This window comes from Exserohilum turcica (assembly GCF_000359705.1).
Source record: "Exserohilum turcica Et28A unplaced genomic scaffold SETTUscaffold_29, whole genome shotgun sequence".
NCBI lineage: Eukaryota > Fungi > Ascomycota > Dothideomycetes > Pleosporales > Pleosporaceae > Exserohilum > Exserohilum turcicum.
The window spans coordinates 74,940-95,048 of record NW_007360125.1 but is presented as its reverse complement, the minus strand read 5'-3'; the positions used below and the strand labels follow the sequence as shown (position 1 = coordinate 95,048).

Here is a 20,109-nt window from a genome sequence, read left to right as displayed (position 1 = left end):
CCAAAGGCGGTATAGACTGGTGGAGATATCAGAGCTGCGTTCTGATCCCAAAGCTGATTCCTTTCGCCAAAGAGTGCCTCCAAGATAGGCCTCAGACCGTAGTTATGGAGGATAAGGCACCTGGGCACGCCCACCAGTATCAGAACGTTGTCTATAGTCTATCCAACGTCGAGAGACTACTTTGGCCTGGCAACTCTCCAGACTGTAACTGTATTGAGCCATGCTGGTTCTACATGAAGAGAGAGACTACAAAGAAAGGAGCTCCACAGTCAAGAACGGAGGCAACTAGAATCTGGCTAAATTGCTGGAGAGATCTCCCACAAGCTAAGATCCAAGCTTGGATTGAGCGTATTCTTATACATATTCCAAAGATAATTGAGCTACAAGGTGGTAATGAGTATATAGAGGGGAGAGATAGGCGTTGTGTAGGAGAGCGGCCAGATTTCGGCTAAATTATTCTTGGCAGGACAAAACTTTTGTGAGGCACCTCCGTACCTGTAAGCAAAAAAGGCCATTCCCCACTTTCTCAAGACGGGAAACAATTGGTCCTCTGCACTGCGAATGATGGCGTTATAACGACCCTGATAAACACTAGGCCGAACCCAGCCATTACGGTGGCAAATTTCGCAGATTTGCTGCACCTCGTCTGCCGTGTAGTTGCTTAATCCGAAGCGCTTGAAGCGACCGCGAAGATATTGCTCGTTCATGGCAGCGCAAGTGTCCTCCCAGGGCGTAGCACGATCGGGCGAGTGCAGGTACATGATGTCAACGGCGTCAACACGCAGAGCAGCTAGGCTGGCAGAGACGGAGGCAGCAATCTTGTCGGGCGAGTGGGAGCCCGGCTGCCACGAGGTGACCTTTGTGGAAATGTTTGCCCAGGCGCCGGCATTGCAGAGGCCCAGGACCAGTTCAGCAGAGCCTGGATTGCCCACGGGGTAGGCACGGGCTGTGTCGAGGGCGGAGATGTGGTGGGAGCGGAGCAACTGGAGCAGTGGACGAGCGGCTTCGTCTGAATCAAACTTGGCCTGGGGGGTGCCGGTGCCAAACGAGGCGGTGCCCAGGACGACATTAGGCGGAGCAGCGGACGAGGTGGGGTTAGGCATGGTGGATGGTTTGGTGCAAGCCAGGGTGGATGAGGTAGGAAAGGGGTGCTAAGTAGTCGTGGGCCATGGCTGTATGTAGTACATTGTACTAGAGATAAGCAGTAGGCGTGGCCGGGAGATGCACGTCATTACCGTAGACGGTAAGTCGTAGCAGAGAGGGCGGCGCAGCGAGCAAAGCCGGTGGCTCCGAGTCGACCATGGGCATCGGGTCTGGGATGCGGGAGGGAGGGATGGAGGGCGCGAGGGGAGGAGGGAGGGAGGGAGGGCGTGGGGGACAGGGCGTCGGCGAGGATGAAGGAGGGTGGGGCGGGGAGGGCGAGGGAGGGTGAAGGAGGGTGACAGAGGGCGGATGCACGTGGACGGAAAGGGAAGGAAGCAGCGATGCAGGGGCGAGGAGGGGTCCGAAGAGGAGCATGTCTTGGCGCTGTGCCTGCCGCGCGCTGCTGGGGCTCCCACTCTTCGCACTTTGCACGACCTCATGCTACTATAAAAGCCAGGGAACCGTGTCTAGCTGGATTGGGGCTAGCGCTGTTCGGATGCTTGTGGTGAGGTGGTAAGTACTCTGGCAGCTGGCGGCTCTTTGGTGGTGGTGTGTTTTTTTTTTGCCGGGGCTCTCTGGCGGCGCTCCCTGGTGGCTCTTTGCTGGGGCTCTTTGCTGGGGCTCTCTGCTGGGGCTCTGCTGGGGCTCTGCTGGGCCTTCCCTGGCCCCCAATGCACCTGGAACGCGCCGACGGCTGCGGACCGATTGCCCTGCCCTGCCCTGCCCTGCGTGCGTGGTGCTGCGAGGCAATGCTGAGGCTGAAGGCTGCGACAGATGCAGCCTTGGTTGGTCACTGACTTGGTCACTTAAAAGCCGCCTCGACCGTGGAAATGGCATTGCCATAAAGGTAGCCGGTGCCCGGAAGCATCGCCCTCTGTCCCGACGACTCTCGATTGCCCTCATGGACGCCTCGCAGTCGAGGGCCCGCCTGCGCAACTCGTGCGACGCGTGCAATGCGGCCAAGGTCAAGTGCTCCAAGGAGCGGCCCTGCTGCCGTCGCTGCGACCGCCGCAATGTGCTGTGCGTGTACAGCGTCTCGCTGCGGCCGTCGAGACGCCAGCCGCATGCCGAGCTGGACCCTTCTTCCACCGCCGCCCACGCCGCCGCCGCCCAAGCCGCTGCCGCTGCCGCCACCAGCACCGCCACCGACGCCGGGGCCGAGTGCGACTTCTCGACCGCGACCGACGTCAACTCGCTGAGCCTGCCCGCCTTTGACGACTACTTTGATGACGTCATGGCCGGCATGCCGCTGCTCTCTCCGCCGCAGCACCACCAGCACCACCAGCACCAGCCGGCGACGACGACGGCGACGGCGACACCGCTCCAGCTCCACCATGCACACTACGGCCAGCCCCATCCGTACCATCAACACCCAGTCCACGTCCCAGTCCACCACGGCACGACGCCGCCCGCGTGCGGCTGCCAGCAGCTGATCCTGGCCAAGCTCTCGACGCTGTGCCCCACGGCGGCCCCCAACCAGGGCCTTCCCTTTGACCGGGCGCTGTCGGAGAACCGGTCCATCGTGGCGCTGTGCAACAGCACGCTCGACTGCGCCTTGTGCGCGCGCGGCGACGACGCGGTGCTGCTCTTCACGCTGGCGGCGCTGCTGGCGCACGTCTTGGGCGTGCTCGACGCCCTGTTCCGCGCGCGCAGGGAGGCGCTGCGGCCACGCGAGGCCGACGCCTTTGCATACGACTCGCTGCATCTGCTCACGCCTCCCCCCACGGCCCCGCCCACGAGTGCTGGCACGGGTGGCAGCGGGCAGGCCACGCACGCGGCGGGCCTGGCGGGCGAGTGCGCCGAGTGGAGCGAGCCGCAGCCGGCGGTGCGCCTGAGCCTGGGCAGCTACGAGCTCGACGAGCGCGACGAGCAGATGCTGCAGATGAACCTGTTCAAAATCGAGCTGGGCAAGATCACGGCCCTGGTCGACGCCTTCGAGGCGCGCCTTTCGCGCCTGGGCGCCGGCCCGGCCAACGACACCAAGCTGCACCAGGACATCACCATATACCTCAAGCAGCGGCTGCGCGCCAACGTCGACGCGCCCAAGCTGCTTGCGCGGGCCAACGGCTGTGTCGATATCTAGTCATTTGGGGCTATCTCTATCTACCTAGGGCTCCCACACGGCTTCGATGATCCACAGCAGGCTGTACTCGGGCTTCGTGGCCCCGACAAACTTGAAGCGTGCGTCGGCGGCGTGGAACAGGCCCGCCCACTCATCGACGGTGCGCTCATTGCTGTTGAAGCACGCCATCATGCACAGGTCCAGGCACCGCAGCAGCTTGTCGTCCCAGCTCGACACGCTGCCGGGCTCGGGCAGGCAGCCCTCGTTGATCAGCACCTTGGCCCCGGGCTTCAGCGCCGGCACCAGGTTCTTCAGCAACTTGACGACGTAGGCATCGGGCCAGTTGAGGAGCACGGACCGGAACAGGTACAGGTCGGCGCCCTTGACGGGCTGCTCGTCCTTGAGGTCGTGGCCCACGAAGCGCACCCGGTCCTTGAAGGCGGCGTCGAGCATGCGTTCGCCTTCGGCTGCTGTTCCTGGCAGGTCCTCGACGACAAAGTTAAGCTTTGGCGCCGCCTTGGCGATGGCCACGCTAATGTGTCCGTGCGAACCACCGAGCTAGTACCACCAGTGTCAGCCCCGGCACGCGCCAACATGGCAGGAAACACGAACACGAAAAAACACGAGGGCCACTTACATCGACGACGGTGCCGCTGCCGAGCGCCTGCCAGTCATAGTTTTCGACCAGATGTTCCACCTTGTGGCTGGTGCCCTTGGAGAAGTTGCCCATGGCGCTGCCAAACACGCGCGCGCTCCGGCCGCTCGGCCAGGTAGTCGAAGATGGGCTGCCCGCCAAACGCCAGGGCGAAGGCGCCCTCTTTGGGCTCGTGGCCGCCTGGAAACCGCCGGAGCGCCTCGACGGCCTTGACCGACGCCGGCCCCCATTCCTCAAACGTCATGTCGAGCCAATCGCGCACACTGCCGCCTTGGTGCAGCGCAGCCGATGCTGCCGTGTGCGCGATCCGACCCGGCGCCGCCTCTTGGAAACAGTGGTAGATGGTCGCATGGCGAATCAGACGAGTGACGAGCGCCTGCGGCACGCCCGTCTTGTCGGCCACCTCGGCGAAAGACGTCGTGCCCGTCAGAGGGACGGCTTCGGCAATCTTGATGTGCATGATGGCGTGGAGGCTGACATTGTCGTTGTATTGCTGCCTGCGCGTCAGTCTCATCTAGCACGACGCCGCCATGGCCAGTGCCCAGAGAGGCAACTCACGTTCCATGCCTTCCACCTCAGATCCTCGACTGGCCCGAGCGCGAGGCTGGCCAGGTCTTGGGCTGCTTGGAGCAACCTCAACCTCGATGCTTGCAGCTCGTGGTCCTCAACCGGAATGGGCAGCTCGGGGGGAGCACCGACTTCGAACGAAGGGTTGGGCAGGTTGTTCTTGACAATGTAAGCAGAGAGCAGAGCGCTTGCCTCCGAGATGGTGGCTGCGAGGCGCGTAAGAGACGTCATGGCTGTAGAATAGATGGTGCAAACGCGAGGCTGTAGACAGTGAATCGAGCTATCAAAAAAGAAACCTTGCAGTGCCAATGGGCAATACACGAGAAGCCTCTCGCCTTCTTAAACGTTGCATGTGCCCGCCGTCTCCCCATCCAAGACCACGGTTGACCTGCGCTTCGGTGAAGTCAACTTGGCCACTGTCTGGAGCATGCTACGGCCCATCCAAGACACGCCGGTGACGGCACTCGTCGTCGCTGTTGGCAGCCATGGCGGCGACGACAAGCCTCGTCCCAGCCGCCATGGTACACCTTGGCCGCCGTGCTAGCGCCCTCGCCCACTGCCTGGCGGCGCGCGCTACACAACACCACCCGCTATTTCCCCCCCCCCCCTGCACGACCGATCCCCGGTGCTACCAGCACCATGCCCGTACCGCCTGGCCCAGCGGGACGTGGCAGAGTTCCCGTTACGGGACCGAAATCAGATGCGGCACCCATCTGACTCGTACCGGCGGCACCTAAACTCATCGCAGCCTCATCTCGGTCAGCCCTGGTTCCGCTTCGGCCGAATTTACCACACACACACATCAGCGAGAGTGGGGTCAATCCATCTCTTCCGCATATTAATTTGGTCCATGAGCATACCGCGTATAGGCAGAGAGCGGGTATCTTGTGGTGGGGAATCGCACAAACCAGCCTAGCCAATCGCTGCAATCACGCTCTGCTCGCTAGTTCGTCATTGGCCTGCTTGGCTCCACTCTGCATATCCATGTTCCATGGCCTTTGGGGCCACTCATCGGTTCGGTGCAAAAAAAAAGGGCGATGCTTGCGACGTTTCGCGGCGTGGCCATGGCCGTGCCGTCCTGTTCAAGTGGCAACATCCTGGTGATAGGGCGAGACATTACCAAATCAAAGCTGTAAGCATAACTGACACACAGCTACTCACTACGCATACACACTGTGCCGTGCAAGCATGGCCCTTCCTTCGTGTCTGCCACCCTGTAGGTTGTGGTAGCGAGTGCTCCTTGTGCCATTGTGTTATACCTTCGTGACACGGCACAATTAGAGCATTATCCCACCACTACTTGGCATCTTCCCCTATACACAAAAACATGCTCGCCATACACGAACATTTTCAACATTTGGGTCAGGTTTCACATTTTAAGAGAAATCGATAGATAAATGTCATTCCATTTACCCGTAGTCTTCACTGGCTGTTGCAAATGACGACATACGTCCTAATCATGTGGCTAACATCTTCTTTTATTGGAGACAGGCTATCTAGAACATTGAAATCATGTCCCCCTCTGCATTTTTCTCCGTGCCACACTACACCCTTAAGACTTGATGCTGGCAAAGGAGGGATGGTTCTGAATGTACTGCTTCCAGGTAGTCAGTGGCTCATCGACAATCTGCCATTCTTGTTAGCCTCGCTCTATATCCGCATAAATGGTAACTCACGGCGTGGCTGGCGTCCAGCTTAGCACCGCCAAAGTAGCCCGAGACCGAGAAGAGCTGGTGGTTCTCGAGCATCTCGTCTTGGAACGACGCTGGCAGTCCGATGGAGCCCAGGATGCCCTTGTACACGTCCGCCGGAAGCTCGTTGTACGAAGCAGTGGCGGCAACCTTGGGGTAGCACTCCTTGAACTCATCCATGATGCGTGTGGGTGTGTAGTAATCGGTCGCGCCGTAGATGCGCTCCCCGAGGACCTTTTCCCGGTTGAGGAAGATGCCCTTGACAAACTTGCCCGTGTCGTCTTCTGCGTCGAAGAGGGGCATTGGCGCATCGGGTGGCGTGGGAAGGCCAAGACCCCAGCTGCCATCGGGCATCTCTCGGATCGACATGCCAGCAAGGTTGGACATGAAGTAACCAGCGAGGAAGAATGTGGCTGGAACACCAATCTTTCGAATGTACGCCTCGATTCGGCCTTGCTGTCAAAGTGATGGACATTCTTGAGCTTGCCCTTGGTAACTGCGTCCTCTATCAGCACACATCAGACGCACTTGGCTCAATTTTCACCTACGCTCCGTCACGTTCAGCAGACTGCTCCACACCAGATGCTGGACACCCTCGGCTTGGATATAACGGTCAACAACAACAACAACAACAACAAAACTACTCGCAAATAGTCATCATACCTTGCACGCATCAGCCACAGCTTTGCCTTGGACAATCTCAGGTGCTGCATTGAGCTTTTCCAGAAAGTTGGTCACAGAGAAGACGCCATATGCGCCCTTGATGGCTGGTTTGAGTGTTTCTGGCTTGTCTAGATCGGCCTATAGACATCAGTCAACACACTGCTAGAACATTGGCCTTGAATGCAGACATACCGAGACCAGCTCAGCACCGAGCGTCTCAAGAGCCTTTGCGCTCTCCTTTGATGTGTTGCGGGTGACAGCCCTGACGTGGAATTTGCTAGCCGACTTGGGGTCTTTGAGCAGAGACTTGACCACGGAGCCACCTTGCTTGCCAGTGGCACCGAAGACAACAATGGTTTGCTTAAGCATTGTGGGTTTGTAGATTTTGGTTGCGCTGTATTGAGATGATTTTTTCTGGTGCTTGTTCTCGCAAGACACTATCAAGCTTGAAATATCTTTTTTAAATAATTGACTGGCTCGAGACAGTTTTCGAGGTTCGCATCTGAATTTGTACTCACTCCCATCTCCCTTTCATCCAGCTCCTCTTTTCGACTAGTATTAGCGAACGCCTCCCAACGGCAGCGCCCTGACCCTGAAGCACGGCGCTATACCCTTTCTGCTCCATAGAGACCGGTGCATGAGAACAGGTGTCCCGGGCTTGGTCCGTGGCCTCCTCAGTCTTTGTAACGGTGCTCGGTCTTCGTCCTTGGTAAACACCGAATTGGACACGCATTTGGTGATCCTCAGCTACAACCCATCGCCTTTGCTTAGCAATCGCCCATGGAGCTGACACACCCGAGACGAAAATCCCGTTAGCTTGGCCCCACAATTGCTGCAGTTTGCGGCCCGAAACAGCCCCCAACGTTGCTAGAGCGACCCACCTGGGGGCTCATCGATACCGGATTTTGTTCTAACGTCGGTCTTCCTTCTGGAGTATTCCCGATGTCTGGGGAAATCGTATTTCACTATCGACATCCAGTACAAGCGTAGCCATGATAGCCACCAACTACATTCCTCGCACTGATAAGCTTCGGTTTCAAAAATCACTATCTTGTCTGCTATCGCCAACCACTCGGCAAAAAATCATCAACATCTAATTGATACCGTAACGCCTATATACCGTTGTCACATATAACAAATCTGAACCGTGTAATTGCCGCAATTTAATCATTTGATTCCTCCACGCATAACTCTAGCGCGACGTGACATCAACACCATGATTCATTGAATTAAATTGACAGCATTATCTATGCATGTTGCAGACCCCTGACTCCGTCATCCTGTATCAGGCAGGCGTGATCAAGGCATACGATTTGTTGAAAACATTGTTGGGATCGTACACTGCCTTGACCTCACGAAGCCGCTCAAGGTTGCTGCCAAAGATTTCACGGGGCTTGGCCGCCATAGCTACGGGAATATTGTCAGTGTCTGCTTCATAGACCCATATGATTGCGATATCTTACCGTCGTAATTTCCATACTCGCCAATCTTCTCGTTGGTCCCCTGGATCGCGAGCTCGAGTTCGGTCTTGGCCAGTTTGGCAACTCCTCTGGCCCAGACACGGACAGCAACATCATCCTCAGCCCGGTCCCAGAAGGGGCCAAACATGAGGTTTTGATGAGTGCCACGGTTGGCAAATGCCGTCGCGTCAGAGGCCACGCTGTTGAGTTTGGCCGTGTGGAAGAATTCGAAAAGCATTATCGACTTTTTGGACCCTGGGACTTGCGAGTGAAGCCGCTGCAGCTCTTCCATCAACGAGCGAACAAACGGCGCCCTCAGCGGTGTCTTGAAACATGCACCTTTTGATAGTTTCCTGCCACCGTAGTCGACTGCATGGTTCATTACGCTGTTCATCTCTCTGTAAGGGCGTTCCTTGACAGTGTTCACTCTCGGGGCAAGGTCCAGCAGTGGCTTGAATACTTTCAAAGCCTCGACCTCGGGTCCGTTATGGAACACTGTTGCAATCACGGCCAGTTCCTGCATGAAAGGCGGGTGAGTTATGCCCATAACCATGGCTGAATCTCCGCTGGTTGTTTCCAATAAGCGATTCGCAAAGTCAATCACGGCTTCCAGCCGGGTACTAGCTGGAAAGACCATTTGTCCGCCCCAGATTTGGTTTTTCTGTGGATAGGCCTGGAATGTGAATTCCACTGCAACGCCGAAGCAGTGGCCTGCCCCACGCACCGCCCAAAAGAGGTCGGGGTGCTCATCTTTCGAGACCGTCACAGTCGTGCCATCCGCAAGCACCATTTGCACGGATAACAGGAGATCGATGGTGAGACCATACCGTCCACTCAACCAGCCATATCCACCGCCAAGGGTTCTTGTCTCTTGTCAGCGATCCATGCATCAGGTAGTGTCTGTTCTGCAAAACCTACAAGCCACCCACACCTGTGTGGTTTATTGTACCGCCGACCATAGCTAGACCGTATTCGGCGGCAGCGTGGTCTACATCCTCCCAAATGCACCCGCCTTGAGCTTTGACAATGTTGTTCTCAGTGTCAACCTTTACCGCGCGCATCTTTCCACGGTCGATAACCAGTCCGCCGGTGCTGGAAGATGCTCCACTGGACGAATGTTTGCCACCGCATACCGCGAAAGACACGGAGTATTCCTGTGTCAGTTTCAAAGTTGTGGATATGTCTTCACTCGAGCCAACATAGACTACGATGCCCTGTTGCTCGAAATTAATATTCGTCACGTGACCATGGCAATAATCCTGTGGGCTTCCTCGGGCCTAGTGTAACTCACAGCTTGCATTTCAACTGCATCACTCCATCTTTGAATGCTTTTTGCATATCCTTCCGAATCCGGTGTCAACACTGTAGATTCTTTCAAACTGTCTCTCAGTTTTGCTGCGAGAAGCTTCACTCTCTCAACTTCCGGGAGGTCCTTCAGTGGTCGTGATGTTTCATGAGACACGGCAAGAACAGCCATATTGGAATCTTCAAATCTGGCAATATGATGCGTAAGAGGAGTGAAATTGGATATGCGAGATTATTTTTTTCCGAGTTTGCGTCTTCTTTTGCTTATTCCTCCCTTTAAGCTGCAAAATCCCTTACTCTTCTCAGACCACCGACCGCAACATACACGAGAATGCATCCTAGTCTGCCCGCAGCGACGCAGTCGATGGGACCGAGAATTGTGCAGAGCCGGAACCCGAAATTGGCCATACGCTTCGGTCCATCATTGCCGAGCAATGGGCAGCAAGCCGACATACGCCATCAGTAGGAACTGCTACCGCTGGTAGTTGCATAATGGTTTTTCGTCTCAATTTTCAGGCCCCCGATGCCGAGCAAGCATATCCGGATATATGCCGACGATCTAGACCTGGCATTTCTCTACCCCGAAATCTCTCTCCTTCGGTCTATGACAGGCTCGATAACGCTTCTGAACCATGTCTTGCTCCACTTGCCCCCAGAAACCATGTTATTATTGTTTCTGTAGGACGAATCACGGCTAGCAGGGCGTACCCATCCGTCACAACGGAATTGAGAAGTCATGATGGAGAACATGGATGTTTAGTAACGTTTGTAGGTCGGCCCACATGATGCTAATTTCTATTTGTAGTTCTATTACTTGCTATATCGCTCTAAATTCTCACATTTCAAGCTTCTCAAAATAATTCTAACGCAATTTGTATAGTTCATCTGACCTATGTGGAAAAGATGTCTTTGTGCGGCAGTACACCCGTGTGCAGGGATATCAACTCACATTATCTGGGTCGCCTCCCGTATCACTAATTCCACCGGGCCATCATACCCGATTTGTCATACCGTTAAGATGATTGCACGGCTCTAACCATTCAAATCTCGACCCTTTATCGTTCGGTGCAGTAAACCGATTGTGGGCCATATCGTGTACCGAGCGTACGGCGTTACTCTAGGCCAAAAACTCTCCGACTAAACTTGCTTCGGTGCCAGAACCCATACAGATGCAGCGATTGCAGCTCAGTACAATACTCTTCATGCGAACGCGCCCAAGGACTCACAACAACACCTCTTCAAGTCGAGCTACTTCCTGTATGTTCCTTTCTTGTCTATAGCACTTTGCCCCCAATTCTCTTTTGGAACTGTAGATCTCGCTTGAGGTGTATTACTCTTTTGCAGTATGGCTATTGTCTTGTTTCCCGACCATGTCACGGACACCCGGAGCATTCTCCGACAGGTACACGAAGCGAGGAACACGTCGACATTGGTGAAATCCTTCCTCGAAAAGGCTTATCACGCACTTCGGCATGAAACCTGGAACTTAAATCCTGATGTCAGGCATCACATACCGCCTTTCAATAGTGTTTTCGATCTCAGCGAGAGATATGCAGCTTGTGAGGTTCAGCGGTTAGAAGTCTCGAGTGCTCTTCTCTGCATTGCTCAACTAGCTCAATATATCGGGTACGCATGACCCAATGCCTTGAAAGCTAAAGCCCCATTGCTTATCTTTGTAGTCATAACGAACGAAATGACCAGCTTCGTCTAGACGCCAACTCGGATCTACTTGTAGGCACTGGCATAGGTCAACTTTGCGCTGCTGCTGTTGCGTGTACAGCTACTGTTGTCAAACTTCCTGACCTTGCCGCTGAAGCAGTCCGACTGGCATTCCGTATTGGTTCTGTTGTCGAGACATATTCTGTCCAGAATCAACGTTCTGCACATTCAAATGAGAGTTGGAGTATAAGTGTCCCAGTTCCTTTCGAGAAGCTTCAGGAAGAACTACAAACTGTACAGGACGATGCAGTAAGTCTATATCGCAACATGCTATCAATGATCAATATCTGACTCTTTCAGAACCTCTCAGTTGCTGGGAGAGCCTTCATTACCACTGTCGGCATCTCAACATGTATAATCAGTGGTAACCCCAGGCGTCTGGAGTGGCTAATGCAGAACTCGGGGCTATTAAAGTCTGTCCAGTGCCACAAGTTGCCAAGCACAGGAGTCTGGCATGCAGAGCATGTTTACGATGACGAGCATGTGGCAGAGATTATCGATGCGCGAGCACATGCTATCCGAAACTTCCAACTGTCGCCAAAATCAATCATCTCGACAAGAACTGGAACGTTTTCGGAAGCAGACACAGCTTTGTCTCTATTCACAGAAGCCACCCAAAACATCCTGCGATACCCTATTCAATTTTCCACAGTTGCGGCAACCATCGCCGGTAGTCTGAGCAAGCAAGATGCCCCCTCAGTCCAGCTGTTGGGATTCCAGGATTGCGACATGACAGAGAGCCTCAGAGTGTTTGCTGAAACTCAAACAGCAAAGTCAGTTACGGTTCAAAGTCTCGGAGATTGGTCATTACCTACGCAGCCTTTACCGTTCAGAAGCGGCTCATCAGATCCCGCAATTGCTATCGTCGGCATGTCTGGTCGCTTTCCAGGCGCTCCTGATGTTGACCATCTATGGGATCTTCTTATCCAGGGCCGGAATATGTACCGAGAGATACCAAAAGATCGATTCAACGTGGAGACACACTATGATCCAGAAGGAAAGAAAAACAACTCAAGTCACACACCATACGGTTGCTTTGTTGAGGAGCCAGGCCTCTTTGATTCTCGATTCTTCAGCATGTCTCCCAGAGAAGCCACCCAAACTGACCCCATGCATCGGCTTGCATTGGTCACAGCATATGAGGCACTGGAAATGTCTGGTTTTGTGCTTGATTCGACGCCTTCATCACAGAAAGATCGTGTTGGAACATTCTATGGTCAGACAAGTGACGACTGGAGAGAGGTTAATGCCGCGCAAAACATTGAGACATATTTTATCCCAGGTGGTGTGCGGGCATTTGCTCCAGGTCGAATCAACTACCACTTTGGCTTCCGTGGCCCTAGCTACAGTGTCGATACTGCCTGCTCCTCCAGCTTGGCCGCTATCCAGGTCGCATGTTCGGCCCTCAAGTCAGGAAAGTGCGATACCGCAGTTGCAGGTGGAGTCAATATTCCAACTGCACCTGATATTTTTGCTGGTCTTAGGAAAGGCCAATTCTTTTCAAAGACTGGTTCTTGTAAGACGTGGGACAGCAAAGCAGATGGATACTGCAGGGCTGATGGCGTCGGCTCCATCGTTTTGAAAAGGCTCGACGATGCTGTTGCGGATAAAAACAACATCCTCGGTGTCATCCTCTCCACTGCCACTAACCACTCCGCCGACGCAATATCCATCACGCACCCGCATGCCGGAAACCAAGCGTCGCTCTACCGGAGCGTCATGCATGATGCTGGTATTGACCCTGTCGATGTGAGCTATGTCGAGATGCATGGTACGGGAACACAGGCGGGAGACATGGCCGAGATTCGCTCAGTGTCCGAAGTGTTTGCTCCTCAAGGATCGAGAGGTTCCAGTGCCGACAAGGCCCTCTACATTGGGTCTGTCAAAGCCAATATTGGTCACGGCGGAGCAGCTGCAGGTATTGGAGCGCTCATCAAAATCCTTCTTATGCTTCGACAAAGCGTCATACCTCAGCACATTGGCATTCAACACGAGATCAACCCTCGCTTCCCGGACCTTCAGAGCCTCAACATGCGTGTGCCCTTTGACAACACACCATGGCGCTCCCAGAATGGTCTTCGGAGGATAGCATTCCTCAACAATTTCAGCGCCGCGGGTGGCAATACCGCGATGCTCATTCAAGAAGGTCCTGAGAAAGAGCAACAATCTCTGGAACCAGACCCACGTACTTGGCTTCCATTTGTCACTTCGGCAAAGTCCTTGTCCTCACTAAAGAAGAATGTCCAGCGACTGATCGATCATCTTGGGTCGATCTCACAGAAGGATTTTTCGAGTCTGTCTTACACGTTGACCTCACGTCGTATGCATCACAACTACCGCGTTGCTGTAACTGTAAGGAATCTCGACGAACTGAAAACTTCACTGGCAAAAAGGGTTCAAGAAGGAGACATTTCTCCGATTCCATCGGCTTCTCCGGAGGTGACGTTTGTCTTCACCGGACAGGGAGCATTCTATGCTGAGCTTGGAAAAGCTCTCATGGAGAGTTCAAAGCAGTTTCGATCGACCATTCAACATCTCGATAAAGTATCGCAAGGTCAAGGGTTCCCCTCTTTCCTTCCTGCGCTAGCAGTGGCCGAGACAGAAACACTATCCCCCACCGTCGTTCAGCTCGCACTTGTATGTGTCCAAATCGCTCTCGTGCATCTGTGGAGGTCATGGGGGGTGGTACCATCCCTAGTTATTGGTCACAGTCTCGGCGAGTATGCTGCACTCTACACAGCTGGAGTTCTTTCCATGGAAGACACCATCTACCTGGTAGGGGCACGCGCGCAGCTTATGGAGGCCAAGTGCAAACAAAACACACATGCTATGCTCGCCGTGAGAGCTTCGGAAGAAGATGTCAAACTTGCTGTTGGAAATCTGCCGTTCGATATTGCATGCCTAAACTCGCCGGGTGACACTGTACTCGCTGGTACAGCCGAAGAGATAGCTGTGTTATCTGGCGCTCTGAAAGAGAAGGGGCTGCAATGCACCCAACTCAATCTGCCCTACGCGTTCCACTCCGCTCAGGTCGACCCAATTCTTTCACCTTTCGAGAACCTCGCTGCCGAGGTCATATTTACGAAGCCTCAGATACCCGTTCTCTCTTCTCTTCTTGGGGATGTTGTAAATTCTGAGGGGATTTTCAATGCGCAATACCTATGCCAACATGCAAGGGAGTGTGTGGACTTTGTTCAAGCACTCGAAATTGGCAAAATTCAAGGGCACATCACCGCAAAAACGGTCTTCCTTGAGATTGGACCACATCCCATCTGCTCGAAGATGGTGAAGAACACCCTCTCGCCAACTGCTTTGACTGCGTCTTCTTTGGTGAAAGGCGAACAATCTTGGAAGAGCCTCTCTACTGCCGTATGCGCTCTGCATTGTGCGGGTATAGCGATTGACTTCCGCGAGTTTCATCGTGACTTCGAGTCTTCTCACACGCTTCTCGACCTTCCGTCTTACAGCTTTGATAACAAGAATTACTGGATTGACTATGTCAACGACTGGTGCTTGCACAAGGTGGAGCCTCGCAATGTCAAGGCTATTGAGGGTCCTCCTTCCCCTCCTCAGAGTAGATTATCGACATCTTCGGTGCACAGAATCACGTCTGAAAGCTTCCAAAATGGCCGAGCAACTGTCACATCCCAATCGGACCTTTCTGATCCGACTTTGCGGGCTGCCGTGCAAGGGCATCAAGTCAACAACACAAGCCTTTTCTCTTCGGTAAGATGCATCACTATTCACAATAGAGGGAAAGCTAACCGCTCTTAGTCCATCTACGCTGATATCGCTTTAACACTCGGAGATTATGTGTACAAACGTATGAACCCAGAAAAGCCTGCTATAGGCGTCAGCTGTGGTGATATGGAAGTCTTCAAGCCCCTGATCATCAAAGGCAGCGATGCCGACACCCGCGTCTTAGAAGTCACGATAGAAGCCGATCTGGATCAAAGAGAAACTAAGGTTCGCCCTTAGACCGTTGATGCCGTCTCCAAGCAATCAGTCCTGCATGCCACATGCGTGGTTACATTCGAAGATACCGCTGCATGGACAAACAGCTGGAACAATATGGCATACCTCATCGAGGGACGGATTGATACCCTCAAGGAGCGACTGGTCAAGAATCAAGCAGACAAAATGTCACGTGCGCTTGTATACAGGCTCTTCTCATCCTTGGTGGATTACAAGCTCCCCTATCAAGGCATGGAAGAAGTGATCATTGACGGAGCCAACTTCGAGGCCACATCTCGCGTTGCATTCCAAACCAAGAGCGAGGACGGAAATTTTTTTTGCAACCCTTACGGGATCGACAGTCTTATGCATCTCGCTGGCTTCATTTTAAATGGCGGCAGCGGAGTCGACGCAAAACAATTCGTTTACATTTCGCATGGATGGAAAGCGTTGCGATTTGCGGTGCCACCTCAACAAGACAAGGTTTACCATTCGTACGTCAAGATGCAACCAACTGGCGAGAGCAACATCATGGCTGGAGATGTTTACGTGTTTGAGAACGGAAAAATCATAGCCATGTGTGTGGGACTCAAGTTCCAACGCATTCCGCGCACTGTCCTCAATACCTTCTTGCCGCCACAAGTGTCTTCTCTTGACACTGTAGCGCAACCTCGAATCGAAAAGAAGACAGAAGCCCCGGCGAACATCACTGCCAAGAATCTGTCGACCCGCCCAAAAGTGGAGAAAGTCAAAGCAGATCTTCACAGACAACCGCCATCAACGGTAACACTGGTGATGGACGTCATATCGGCGGAGTCGGAACTGCCACTTTCGGAGTTGCATGATGATTGCATGTTTTCGGATCTCGGTATCGACTCCCTGCTATCCCTTCAAATTCTTGGTAAGCTCCGAGAGGACTTGGACCTTGACCTTCCTGGGGATGTATTCGTTAAATGCGAGACCATTGGAGACCTAAGGAGATACTTGGGCGACATCCAGGGAGACGACGGCACATCCTCAGCTTCATCGTCTGCATCACCAGTATCCACGGCTGTGACGACTCCTTCAATAATGTCTGACGAGGAGAACTCTGTCTTTGTGGATGCTCCTAATGGCATGTGTGACCCACTACAAGCGTCACTCCAAATGGTCAAAGGCGAATCTTCTGGTGCTAAACTCCTATCGTTTTTCAGAGAGACGATCGCAGAGCAGATGGATATTGCCATGGAGGAGGTGGTTGGATCCAACGATCTACTCTCTCTGGGAATGGATTCACTCATGAGCATTTGTATCCTTGGTATCATTAGGGAGAAGACCGAGCTCGACTTACCCTCGGACTTTTTCCAAAAGTACACCTGCATTGATGAGATTGAGCAATTCCTCAATCCCGTTCCGATAGAGAAGCCTAAGGGAGCAGACAGAGTCTCTCGCGCAACACGTGGAGGCACAACTCGTGGACAACGAGAAACTTCTCAACCAACAAGCCGACTGCCACGGGCGGTCTCCATGCTGCTGCAAGGCAAACCGCGCACCGCGTCCAAGGTTCTCTTCTTGATTCCCGATGGATCTGGATCAGCCACTTCGTATGCCAGCATCCCTGCCATTGATCCATCGATCGCAGTGTATGGCTTGAACTCGCCGTATATGAAGTCGCCGTCACTATTCACCAACGGAATCCCAGGGATTGCCACTCAATACTTGGAAGAAGTCCGCCGCAGGCAGCCAGTGGGACCATACCACCTTGGCGGTTGGTCTGCCGGCGGTGTTGTCGCTTATGAGATGACGCTTCAACTGATGGCAGCTGGTGAGCGAGTTGAGTCGCTTTTTCTCCTTGACTCACCTTGTTCCATCGCACTAGAATCTCTGCCGTCACGACTTCACCACTTCTTTGCCGAGATTGGGCTCATTGGCATTGATGAAGGGAGCAAGGTTCCTGACTGGCTCCTCGACCATTTTGAAGCTAGCATCAAAGCTCTTACAGCATACGAGCCCCAGCCCATTTCAGACAATCATATGTCTCTGGCACCTCGTACCATGGCTGTTTGGGCTCGCTATGGTGTGTGCAGATACCCTGACAGCCCGCGGCCCGAGGTCAAGGGCGACGAACCCAAGAGCATGAACTGGCTGCTCAACAATCGTACTGACTTCGGGCCCAATGGCTGGGAGGCACTCTTGAAGAGTGTTGAGATTCAGACAATGACCATGGAGGGCAACCATTTCACACTTATGAAGGAAAAGGATGAGGTGAGCTATTAATTTCCCAAGTTACTTTTAGATCAGTCGCTAACACTCATCCAGTTGAAAGAGCTTGCTTCCGCTATAAGAAAATTCTTGTAGCATGTTTAGCACATTGAGACAAACGTTCGGGGTTCTGGTAGTGCTTTTGTTTCTTTTTGGGGAGCTATTGTTCTGATAGTGTGTATGTTAGATTGCAAAAAGTCTTTTTCGGGTGCACGGTTACAAGATTCCCATGCTTCTCATATATTTGCTCTTAATGTTTCAGATTGGCGCATGTTCAGTAGCATAGAAACCGCTGAGAGTGCAACATGGTTAGGAGATGGGACTGAGATGCACAAGGAGTTTGGTTTGGGGCCAGCGCTTCATTGCCAACATGATAGCGAAGAATTTCTGCATTCGATGCTATATAAATAGATTCAATATCAGGAATCAGCGGTAATCAATCCCACAGTGTATTTATTGTTCTATTCTTTGTTGCGTTATGTAGTTAGGTGAAGATGAGACGGAAAGTGCCTATTAAGCGATGCGCCACAATACTGCTTTTGCAAGTACAGATACCATTCCAAAAATTATATTCTCACTGCAAAGTACGCTAGAGTCGACTAGGATACGAAGAACATAAATTGTTCAGCTCTTGTCAACAGTCTTTCCGCTCGCTACGTTACCGTGAATCGCCGATTGTCAAGGCGATCGACGTTAACTACCGATATGCCAACTCTACTTGTTTAAGCAAAGAGCTAAGGCATATATGGTGTTGCGACTGGTGAAGACGTTGTCTAGTGTAATCATCATGCCAAGTCACCCTGTGCTCTGCAAGGCGTGTGAAAGAATGGCTTTTTGTCCAGTGCTCCATGGATATAGATTACCCTTATCTAATGTACCTAACAAAGATTTTATGTAAATTTGCTTCTATTCTAAAGTTGAATTGTTCGTGCGCGTTGTTCATATTAGGGTTCGGTGCTCACAAGGAGCAAGGCACTACAACATACACTTCGAATTCTAGTACCGTTTGAAGGTTACATACTTTCTATACAAATTAGCTTGAAGAAATCTCCAAAAGCTATTTATGGTAGGTTTCATGTGATGCCTAACTTCAAAATATAATCGTTCACATATATGAATTGTATAAAGTCCATTGTTCAATAAACATACATATCCCAGTTCCGGAGATCCTCCTATAACTTCACTATAGCAATGACAACTTCTATACTGAATGATATTTAGAAATCGAGTAATAATCTGTATAGATTCAGGAGTCGTAGAGATAGATCTTAACTGCACTAGAAACTCAATTAGAATGATAGCAGTGTATGACTTGAAATCAAAACTTACGCAGTATCGAATGATATTTGCGTTGTTAGGTGACGCTTTATGATATATACAGAGTGGACCAAGGGAACCAAGGGACTGGCCTCGTGATACATCGCACTACTCTTGATATTAGAGCAAGCGAATCTCAGTAGCTTAACAATGGCTCAACTTACAAGATAACCATTGTTATACTTGGTAGGTTAGTGATTGGAGGTTTTAATCAGATAGTATAGGTCTACTTACAGGAGAGTGGCAAAGCTCTGGCATGGTACCTACAGCACATGTGTTTGGAGTAGTAACTTGGGCGAGTGCGCACGTGAAAAGTGAAAGAAAAGCTAGCTTCATTTTGACAATCATTGCAGAAAACTACGCAGAAGCTTGAGAAGGGTTGTTGACATGGCAATGGATCTGTGTCTGCTAATTCAGGCTCTCTTTATATGAATTGAGTAGATTGTAATAGGGAGTCTGGAAATATAGAGCAGCAGACAAATACCGGAGTAGAACACAATCCAATTACACTTGCTGTTATTTTTATTGAGTACTTCAAGGTATACTAAGTGTCAGCTGAGGTAAGACCTTTTTATCCCCACTATCTACATGATTGCTGTTTTATTACTGGCTGTCATAGCTAGACTATAGCTATATAAGCGCTAGCTAGGCCAAGGCTCAGGTCGCCAAGAGCCAAGCAATCAATTGCGTACCCTTCTATCTGGCTATTTGTAAACTCCAGAAGTGATACGAGTTTGTTAAAGTTTGATGATATGGGATGGAGACGCAATACCCAGCTTCCATGCGTGATAACGTATGTGGCAACACACACACCAACTTTTAAGCAGAAATCTTTCATCAAAACTCGTCAATTTTCTATCAGATATAGGGGTAACACGTCGCGAGAAACTGATTTACGCCACCTCTAATGTGTGCAGCCCTCTCGTTGAGGTGCTAGAGGGGGTATTGTTGGTATTCTTGCGACGTGTTCGAAATGCGAAAATCTTCGAGAACGCACAGACCGCCCCAATGACTAATAGGGAGACTACTAAACGAAACCAAAAACAATTAAAAACACTAAATAAAACAACAAAAATCAAAAATCCTATATCTAAACGCCGAGACAGCCTAATCCCGCTATGGCACCATATCCAACCGCTAGGACAGTCTTTGCCTACTGTGGCACAAAATTCAAAAACGCTATAACAGTTTTCTGGTCTGTAATAGCAAAATAAGTCGAAACGCCAAGACAGTCTTACGCCTACTCGTGGCACCAAATCCAAACGCTGATACAGAGACTGGTTACCTCTGTAGAAGCACCAAGTCGAAACGCCAAGACAGCTGCTACTCGCT

At 52.1% G+C, this 20,109-nt stretch overlaps 6 protein-coding genes across 6 annotated transcripts in view; 2 read left to right on the top strand and 4 right to left on the bottom strand.

Moving 5' to 3' along the window:
* The window catches only part of SETTUDRAFT_111757 (uncharacterized protein), a gene marked incomplete at both ends in the record, with an annotated part of 2,854 nt that extends 1,751 nt beyond the window's left edge, over positions 1–1,103 (bottom strand). The window contains one exon of the mRNA XM_008028654.1: positions 496–1,103. Coding sequence (XP_008026845.1) covers positions 496–1,103 — 608 coding nt within the window. The remainder of the gene's footprint in view (positions 1–495) is intronic.
* A 941-nt stretch (positions 1,104–2,044) lies between these two features.
* Positions 2,045–3,226, top strand: SETTUDRAFT_29236 (uncharacterized protein; the record flags this gene model as incomplete). Its single annotated transcript, XM_008028631.1, has 1 exon — positions 2,045–3,226. One exon carries the CDS (start codon positions 2,045–2,047, stop codon positions 3,224–3,226), a length of 1,182 nt encoding a protein of 393 aa, XP_008026822.1.
* A 24-nt stretch (positions 3,227–3,250) lies between these two features.
* SETTUDRAFT_111773 (uncharacterized protein) lies at positions 3,251–4,658 on the bottom strand (the record flags this gene model as incomplete). The annotated part of the gene is made up of 4 exons (XM_008028653.1): positions 3,251–3,763; positions 3,843–3,957; positions 4,004–4,374; positions 4,449–4,658. 4 exons carry the CDS (start codon positions 4,656–4,658, stop codon positions 3,251–3,253), a joined length of 1,209 nt encoding a protein of 402 aa, XP_008026844.1.
* Positions 4,659–5,886: 1,228 nt separating this feature from the next.
* On the bottom strand, positions 5,887–7,150 carry SETTUDRAFT_177779 (uncharacterized protein; the record flags this gene model as incomplete). The annotated part of the gene is made up of 6 exons (XM_008028652.1): positions 5,887–6,054; positions 6,104–6,531; positions 6,558–6,614; positions 6,667–6,712; positions 6,782–6,919; positions 6,974–7,150. 6 exons carry the CDS (start codon positions 7,148–7,150, stop codon positions 5,980–5,982), a joined length of 921 nt encoding a protein of 306 aa, XP_008026843.1. The 3' UTR covers positions 5,887–5,979.
* Positions 7,151–8,066: 916 nt separating this feature from the next.
* SETTUDRAFT_40269 (uncharacterized protein) lies at positions 8,067–9,718 on the bottom strand (the record flags this gene model as incomplete). The annotated part of the gene is made up of 4 exons (XM_008028633.1): positions 8,067–8,188; positions 8,245–9,111; positions 9,173–9,395; positions 9,533–9,718. 4 exons carry the CDS (start codon positions 9,716–9,718, stop codon positions 8,067–8,069), a joined length of 1,398 nt encoding a protein of 465 aa, XP_008026824.1.
* Positions 9,719–10,891: 1,173 nt separating this feature from the next.
* SETTUDRAFT_40268 (uncharacterized protein) lies at positions 10,892–17,475 on the top strand (the record flags this gene model as incomplete). The annotated part of the gene is made up of 5 exons (XM_008028632.1): positions 10,892–11,172; positions 11,226–11,514; positions 11,566–14,991; positions 15,040–15,192; positions 15,244–17,475. The coding sequence occupies 5 exons, from the start codon at positions 10,892–10,894 to the stop codon at positions 17,473–17,475; spliced, it is 6,381 nt and encodes a 2,126-aa protein (XP_008026823.1).
* Positions 17,476–20,109: the final 2,634 nt, after the last annotated feature.